General features: G+C 43.5%; 2 protein-coding genes across 2 annotated transcripts; one reads left to right on the top strand and one right to left on the bottom strand.

Moving 5' to 3' along the window:
* Positions 1-322: 322 nt before the first annotated feature.
* On the bottom strand, positions 323-6,074 carry GNPTG (N-acetylglucosamine-1-phosphate transferase subunit gamma). The gene is made up of 12 exons (XM_015876568.1): positions 5,976-6,074; positions 5,857-5,945; positions 5,732-5,786; positions 5,402-5,469; positions 5,133-5,187; positions 4,945-5,028; positions 3,996-4,089; positions 2,627-2,741; positions 2,115-2,197; positions 1,744-1,872; positions 1,533-1,614; positions 323-864 (listed from the first exon to the last, which is right to left on the bottom strand). Exons 2-12 carry the CDS (start codon positions 5,903-5,905, stop codon positions 755-757), a joined length of 924 nt encoding a protein of 307 aa, XP_015732054.1. The 5' UTR covers positions 5,906-5,945; positions 5,976-6,074; the 3' UTR covers positions 323-754.
* Positions 5,944-8,143, top strand: TSR3 (TSR3 ribosome maturation factor). The gene is made up of 6 exons (XM_015876567.2): positions 5,944-6,109; positions 6,194-6,398; positions 6,770-6,963; positions 7,302-7,475; positions 7,751-7,814; positions 7,887-8,143. Exons 1-6 carry the CDS (start codon positions 5,974-5,976, stop codon positions 8,038-8,040), a joined length of 927 nt encoding a protein of 308 aa, XP_015732053.1. The 5' UTR covers positions 5,944-5,973; the 3' UTR covers positions 8,041-8,143.
* The last annotated feature ends 89 nt before the right edge of the window (positions 8,144-8,232 follow it).

Below are 8,232 nucleotides of genomic sequence, written 5' to 3'. Positions count from 1 at the left end.
CCGGCCCCTCACCGCCATCCGCCCCGCGCCCAGTTCATCACAACGCTCCGCTCCCGCACCGCCCGGAAGAGGAAATGCGACCATAGCGCTGCACGCGGTGATGGCGAGCAGACCGCAAGGCGGCGCCACAGGGACACGGAGATGGACGGCGGGAAGTGGGGGGGGAAACGAAACGCTGTTGGCGCCAGGTTCCACACAGAACGTTTCCACAGTGACGGGAGAACGGCCCGTACTATCCCGGTACACAGAACTGCTGTATCCACACAGCTCATATCCTGTAACAACCACAGCCATCACATCACCCACACATCACACCAGCCTCTCAGCAGAGTGCATCCAGCTCTCCCTGTGCATCGTTTATTCATTCATTTTGCTAAAGTCTGCTAAGAAACCCCTCAGTTGAAATAAAACGTTCTGAATGTTCAGCGCAGCGCTTGGGGCTGTCTGTATTCACACTGCCTGTCACCATGCTTGATTAACGACGATAACAAAGCTGAGAGCAGAGATAGAACCCGTAAACCTTGGCTCCACAGCAGCCTCAAACGCTCACAGCAGTGTTTTCCAAAACCCGCCAGCTGCTGTCAGTAAATGGCTCTGACAGTCCTCCATTCCCTTTGCTTTAGGGCAGAAATTGAGGAAGTCAAGAATATCCGCAAGAGGTAAATCATCACAGTGTCACGATACACATTCATCTTGCTTGACATTCCGTGTCAGATTGCTGTTTACCACTCACGTTCCTTCACACAGCGTTACTCTACATCCCTGTATCGCCACGCAGATGTTCAGCATTCATTGACCCATTGAGCACAGTTGTCTCTGCAGTTGCCCATTTGTGATTTACGTGTTCAACACTGGTGTTTTCAGCTGCAACATTCAGTTAAATACATAAGTTATTTCCACATCCAAACACAAATATTCTTGCCAGAGAATTCACTGAACAGTTTCAAAACAAGTCAGCTTGAGCAAGCTGCAAGTTCCTTCGATTAGAGTTCTAATCTGCAGTAAATAAATAAGCTACCACAAAGGCTGGCAGAAATACTATGAGTTGAACAGCTAAAGCACGTGAATAACATATTTTACAAAGATTTTCCTAGAAGAGAAAGTTTCCAAGTTAAAAGAAACTTCCTCAAAACAGGAAGAAGATATCTACGTTGCTGAAAGGCTTATTTGTTTCTTGAGGTACCAATTCTGAGCATACAAGCTGTTTGTATATTCATGGAAATTAACTACTTTTCAGACAAACAGCTCAAGTAATAATGAGCATGATGGATTAGAAGGAATGGAGGGGAAAAAAAAGTGTGAAATTAATCCAGATAAACTTTGCTACTTCGTAGGCAGCATCCAACAGTTGTTCTTTCTCAGAACTGTAAGAGACACTTATCTAACAGAAATCAAACAGAGGAAAAGAGGGGACTAAGGAAGAATGATTACTTAACCCATGTAACCAAAACCAATGTATATATAATATATATAATAGTATACTCATTCTAAATAGAAAATAGTGGGGAAAAAAAACAACACATAAAACTCACCAGAACTTCCTTTGTATGGAATATTGTGCTGACTTAATAAATCTTTAAGGATTTTTATTTCTTCAGAAAGTTTCTTGTATTCCTAAGAAAGGTAAATACAAAAAGATGCTCTTACTCTCCAAAGATACATAACAACATGGAGGTTATGTTATGAATCACACAGTGAAAAGGTGACAATCTAGTTTCACATTGTAAATATAATACTCTATACCGTATTGCACTTGTCCACTGTTTCAAATTGCAGACTTGTTTTCATATTCTGTTTCTCAGCTTCCTTTTCTTCCGTTGCTTTCAGAAATCCCGCTTCCTCAAAAATCTCTTTCAGTATTTTTTTGTATCCCTACAAAAAAAAAAAGATTGTAAGGTTATTATAAATAAATCTACCTAACACTCATCTCCTTGTATCTTTCCATAATTCCTCAAGCTTCACTGTAAAAAAATTACAATTATCAATTGATATATAAAGCAATTATAGAACACAAGAAGCGCTATTCGCCAATGGCAAAATAAGCACAGAAGCCAAGTTCAGCTACCAGACAATAACTGTTCTTTAACAAATAGAGTACAACAAAATTAACAAACCTGCTCAGTTATTAGTTGGTCATAGAGAGACTGCTCTGCTTCATCCCATTTCCTTTGTAGTGCTTCAGTCAGAGTTGGATAAACTGAAAAGCAAACCATGTCCTGTATTAGTTATGAGCTTTTCTGGTAGTACACAGCAGCTTTCAAGAGTTGGCTTTAAACTTCAATTCCAGTTCACCGACTTAATGTTTCTGGAGAATGTCACCAACCAAGTTTCCAACCAGAAGGTCCCATATTTCTTTGTCAGAAGTATTTTTTTTAATGTATATAAATGAGCAGATATTACAGGGCTGATTCCTATGGCTAGTCCAAGAAAACAGCAAGTATCAGTCACTGGTTCTCTATTAGTAGCAACAGTTTACTTGAGAACAAACATATATGCGATAATGATTGGGATCTAAATACACTTATTATTGTGTAATTCTCAACTTACAAACTTAAAAGACCTAAAAACACACACTATAAAATTGGTGTAATAAGCCAGATTCTTCATACAAAAATGGCTTCCTTACCCAACAGAGAGTGGGGATGGCACACAAGAGGAGTCTCGAATGTGAGGGAGTAGACACAAGTACTTGGCTCAGACACATAAGCCAATTTATTGCTCTTTCCACAAACAAGATGAACCTAAACATCAGTAAAAAACAAAGGTGAATGAAACATCTCCACATTAAGCAGGTAACAATCAATTTTCTGTCTTCGAAAGTTAACAGAGGCATTTCTATGTATACTCTTATTTCAAGGCTTCCATTGCTTTCAACAATTGAAAGGCAATCATAGCTAACACATCTTAGAAATTAAGTTACTTTTTCAAACACATGAAAACGCCTTCCTGTAATGGAAAATGATCCCCATCTACCATTTTCCTGTGGTCTCCCAAACAGTACAGATCTGGAAGGAATGAGAGTAAAAAGGAAAGTAAACAGGACACCCTGCAGAGCCTCCTCCAACATAAGCAGAACTCATTTAAAAAATCTTAGTCCTGACCATGGTGCTGGATGTCAGCCTCCTCTTTTAACTGCTCCAGAGAACAAAAGCCATTCAAAAGTGTTTTGATCTTCAGACTTTTGGCACCAGTCCGTTCAAAACTAAATGCCAGTGAAAGATCTGAATAACAAGATCTAAAGTCACGCAAGAACAGCAGCTCCTTTTGTAGTCCCAATGGGAAATAAACATGTTTACAAGGCACCTCAATCACAGCAAAGAACATTTTAACCTTGGCTGAGACATTTTGCCCCTTATCTCTACCCACTCTCTCCAATCATAGATACCTCTCTCAAGTATTATGCTGTCAATCATCACTGTAATATCTAAGCACCTTCCACAAGAAAACAAGCCTGTTTCAAACTTCATAGTATCCTTAGATCTCCTTCATGACAGTCATCTATGTCACCTGGAAATATGAGGTTTAAATGAAATGTGAGGATTAATTAACTGTATCCTTAAAGCTGTACAACACACTGAAATGGAAGGTGGAAAAGAAAAACTTCAGTAAACTTAGTATCTAAAATCAGGGTAAAACTCTGACTACCTCCAACCACTCATCCAGCTCCTACAGAAATTCATCTTTGTTTTATATTACACCTTAAACCATGAGAGAGTGGTCAGGCTGTGCAATGGGCTGCCCAGGGAGGTGATGGAGTCACCAACCCTGGAGGTGTTCAAGGAATGTTTGGATGTTGTGTTGAAGGACACGGTTTAGTGAGAGCTATTGGTGACTGGTGGATGGTTGGACTGGGGGATCTTGTAGGTCTTTCCAACCTTGGTGATTCTGTGATACAAACTCTTCAAGGTTGGAAAGTTTCAGTCTGTAGAGTGACGCAATTGTCTGCAGAGTCGAGATGTCTAGATTAGAATAACCTACGTATTTTGTTATGGTACCTTCGTCTGTCTGCTCTTGGTTTCACATGAGTCTCCTTCCCTCATCCACATTCCAACAAATGTGTTGTTGTCAATTTCCCATTCATGCCAGATTCTAGAAAAACAAAACCTCACTTTATCTTTCTGATAAGGAAAAATGTGGAAATTCAGGAAGAAAAATAGGAACAGCCCTACACTGTGTTAAAATAAATGGTACAGACCTCATTTGTCTGGCTTCATTACTTCCATGTCTTATATCCAAGACCTTACAAACATTGAAATCTGTTAGTCAAGCTGCTATGCAGGCCATTCCAACATTACTTTGAGAGCAGTTTTGAATCAGCTTCAGTTTGAAAAGTATTTGTGCTTGCAAAACCTTGTTTAAGATCAACAGAATAGTTTACAGATCAATCCTGCAACAAACACCATCATGCTATATTAGCACTGAGTGCAACTGATTGTCTGTAGGACTTTTAGTGCTGGTGATAACAGCTACAATTGGTCTCTGTGCCCGCTAGTCATAAGCTCAATGATTTGATGTAACCCTGTTCCTCTCATCCTGGTTTACTGACTGCTGTGCACACAGCTGCACTTTGGCACTCAGAGAAGTTATTGATGCCCCATCTGAGGAACTGAGGCAACAAAGAGAAAACTGTTGAAAGACATGAAACTTCTGTTAACATAAGCATTAATTACACATTGCTGGATTTCTCACATGAACGTATCAGTCTTTCAACTCAGCACAAGTTATTAATAAGCCTCCAGCTTAAAAAAAAGGATATTGGTTTTTATCTTTAAAAAATATACAGATATCTAAGTATGTCAAGGTGATTTATTTCTATGCATTAAACCTGCAGTCCCACTGTGTCCCAACAGAACAAACTTAATTTGAAAACTGCCTCCCTTCTGCAAATCTATAGAACAGTCTATTAACAACACAGATAAAACATAAGAGCTCTAAAAGCCTCACCCTAAAATCCCACTGTAGGCATTCCATCGAAAAGTCTGCTCGTGCTGAGTGACATTATGGAAAGGACAAAACTCGTACTTATATCTGCGGGAGAAAAGGGACAAAGGATCAATATTTCAGATGGGAATTAAGAACTGGTTCATTCCTAGTAAGAAATACATGATCAAATATCCGAACTTGTTACTTACATGGATTCCACAAAACTGAAACACTTGCCAGCAAGCCTAAAGAGATGCGCAGGGCCTAAAAACACCACAGAATATAATCAAGGAAGGAAAATGCTTTGGTTACATTCCAGCAAGTTATTGCGGTGACAAAACTGTACGGAATAGGGCAAACTCAGTTTTCTGCTGAGAACAGAATCAGTATTTGCCTGCACGTATCTTAAGTAGATTGTTCTACAAAAAGCTGTCAGAAAGTGATGAAAACTGCACAGAAAGGCAGCGCTTACACATACCTGATACTGCTGAAGGGGGCATCTTCGGCTGCAGTCGGTTAGTTTGAGGCAGGAAGGGGTTGTTCAGCCTTCAGAGAGAACCAAAGTTAAAGGCTGAGTTGTGCTTCTGGCTGTTCCCCAGCTGCCCCCTCCTCCTTCAAGCACTGCTTGGCCCCAATACCGTCTCCCCGCAGCCTCCTGTTCCCCGAGCTGAACCAGCCCAGCTCCTTCGTGCTGCCATCACTGCAGACATTCCATCTCACCGCTCACTGAGCGCCCTGACACGGACCAGCTCCACAACTCACACCCTCCCTGTGCCGCGGGACACGCCGCGCAGCAGCATCCACCTACCCGAAAGTGTTGGGCTCCTCCACGATCTTCATCTTGGCCGCCGACGCGAGGAGACCTGCCGAGCAGAGAACGGTCAGCGGGAGGGAGAGCGGAGAGACGAACCGAGCGGCACCGTAACACCTCACCTGATACAGCGCCCACACACAGCACCAGCAGCTGCCGGGCGGCCGCCATTACCGAATCCGCCGGAAGAGGAAGTGCGCGGCGGGGCCATTAGTGCCGCTCCGCGCAGCCGCGGGGCCATGAAGCGCGGGGCGGTGAGACGGGGCGATGCGAGGAAGGGCAGGAGGAAGGTGCCGCCGTCTGATGGAGCCTCAGCGCGGAGCGACCCGCAATGCCTCGAAACCTTCGCTGCGGAAACGGAGGCTGCGCTGAGAGGTGCGGGAGCGCCCCGGGAGCGTGACTGAAACGGGCCGCCCCCCATCACTAACGTGTCCACTAACGTGTACGTGCTGTTTGCAGCTTGTTTGGAGGCGGAGCGCGGCGTCGCGGAGCCGAAGATCCCGTGTGCTCTGGCCATGTGGGAGCTGGGACACTGCGACCCCAAGAAATGCACCGGGAGGAAACTGGCCCGGAACGGGCTGATCCGAAACATGCGGCTCAGCCAGAGGTTCCCGGGCGTCGTGCTCAGCCCCATGGCCGCTGTCTGCGTGTCTCCTGCCGACAGGTATCACAGAATCACAGAATGACCCGGGTTTGAAGGAACCTCAAGGATCATGTAGTTCCAACCCCCCTGCCTGGCATGGTACCGCCGTGCCATGTCTGCACTGCATTGTGTCACATCGGGGAGAACGTTTTAATCTCCAAGAGATGCTGCCTTAGTGGTGGTGAGCCCTTAAACAAGGGCTACAGGAGGTGGAGTCGAGCCCTACCCCTTCTGGGAGCACAGTTCCATTACTCTGACCTGTGCTCTCACAGCTGACCCTACACTTGTCTCAGCTGATTAATCAGAGGTTAATCAGACAAAGGGGGATTCCAATTTGTCACAGGTATTAAGGGACAATTGAAATTCTGATTGATTTTTTTTTCTCTTTCCAGGCACATCGTTGCTCAGAATGGAATTGCTGTCATCGATTGTTCGTGGGCTAAGTTAGAAGAAACACCCTTTAAGAAAATGAGAGGAGGTCACCTGCGCCTGCTGCCTTACTTGGTGGCTGCAAATCCTGTCAACTACGGCCGGCCGTGCAAGCTGTCCTGTGTGGAAGCTTTTGCTGCAACTTTTTGTATTGTTGGTAGGCTGCGATGTGTCTCATTAATAGAAAATGTATCATCAGCGGTTCTGACAGTAGTAACATAATGAGGAAATGGTCTTTGACAGAACTAACTGTACTGCTGACTTACTTGGTCTTGAATTTGGAATGAGATTGAATAGTTCTCTTCGACGTGCTTCCATCTGGTTGCCATCAAAGTTATCACTGTGCTGGAGTTCATGTCCTGGACTCAGGATCTGATGATCCAGGTTTTCTTGGTATGGTATGTAATGATAGGAAGACAATTGCTGAACTTAGAAACCTGTAAGCTGAGCAAAATCTCCTACTGGAGACCAACGCTCCTCTGTTTTCTGTTAAAGGATTCCCAGACCTGGCCACCATTCTGCTGAGGAAATTTAAATGGGGGAAGACGTTTATTGAGCTGAACAAAAATCTCCTGGAAAAATACGCAGCTTGTCAGTGCCATGAAGAAGTGCTGAGTGTTGAAAAGGACTTCCTAGCTAGTGCTGAAGAAATAAAGGAAGAAGAAATAGGTAAGGCAGAAATCCCAACGAGCACCCACCCTTTAAACTACTGACTGATTTCTTTATTCTCATAAAATACTACTAATGTAGAATAACGTGAAAAGCTCACAGTCACAATGAACAAATCCTCAGTTGTTGACTTCTGACCTCTTGTGACCGAATGAGCCCATTAAGCTTTTCAGAAAGCTGAACCCAGGCTCCCTCTGCCTTCCCCTCCCTGCCAGTAACGTTCTCAGAAATCAATGAAGTCAGACCATCTAAACGTGCGTCTCTTCTTTTTCCAGATCCATTTGATGTCGACTCAGGAAAGGAATTTTGTAACCTCAATAGGCCAATCAATTCTTCAAGGTAATGACATTTAAATAGGGTTTTTTTAATTACAAGTCATTGTGCTTTTATAATTCTGAAAAATATTTCCAGAATAACAGAAAGTAATGAAGAATCAGAGGAGGACAGTGTGAGCAGCACGACGGGTGAGAGCAGTGAGAGCAGCGATGAGAACAGCACAGAAGATGATGATCCTGGAAAGACTTTGCAAGAACAGCCAATAATAAATCAACTATCTGAAAAGTGAAAACAATAAAAAAACTGCACCAAAACCACCCCAGCAGCCCAGAGTTCTGTGCATCCTGTATAAATAAACTTTCTTGATAACAATGAAGCCTTTCCACCTGTAACTGTGGGGTGCTCACTAAGTGTCCTTTGTCTAGGCAGGTCTCTCATTCTAGGCTACATGTAAGTCTATTAATGTACACAGTTGCTTTTA

The sequence above is a fragment of the Coturnix japonica genome, chromosome 14, assembly GCF_001577835.2.
Source record: "Coturnix japonica isolate 7356 chromosome 14, Coturnix japonica 2.1, whole genome shotgun sequence".
Classification (NCBI taxonomy): domain Eukaryota; kingdom Metazoa; phylum Chordata; class Aves; order Galliformes; family Phasianidae; genus Coturnix; species Coturnix japonica.
This window is presented reverse-complemented; position numbering and strand designations above follow the sequence as displayed.

Bases quoted from the DNA above. Each gene is read 5' to 3' on its own strand.
- TSR3 (XM_015876567.2), top strand. From the start codon at position 5,974: ATGAAGCGCGGGGCGGTGAGACGGGGCGATGCGAGGAAGGGCAGGAGG. The intron at 6,110-6,193 runs GTGCGGGAGCGC...TGCTGTTTGCAG, and splicing joins AACGGAGGCTGCGCTGAGAG to CTTGTTTGGAGGCGGAGCGC. The intron at 6,964-7,301 runs GTAGGCTGCGAT...TTTCTGTTAAAG, and splicing joins TGCAACTTTTTGTATTGTTG to GATTCCCAGACCTGGCCACC.
- GNPTG (XM_015876568.1), bottom strand. From the start codon at position 5,905: ATGGCGGCCGCCCGGCAGCTGCTGGTGCTGTGTGTGGGCGCTGTATCA. The intron at 4,090-4,944 runs GTGAGGCTTTTA...TTGTTTTTCTAG, and splicing joins GCCTACAGTGGGATTTTAGG to AATCTGGCATGAATGGGAAA. The intron at 1,615-1,743 runs GTATAGAGTATT...TACCTTTCTTAG, and splicing joins CAGTGGACAAGTGCAATACG to GAATACAAGAAACTTTCTGA.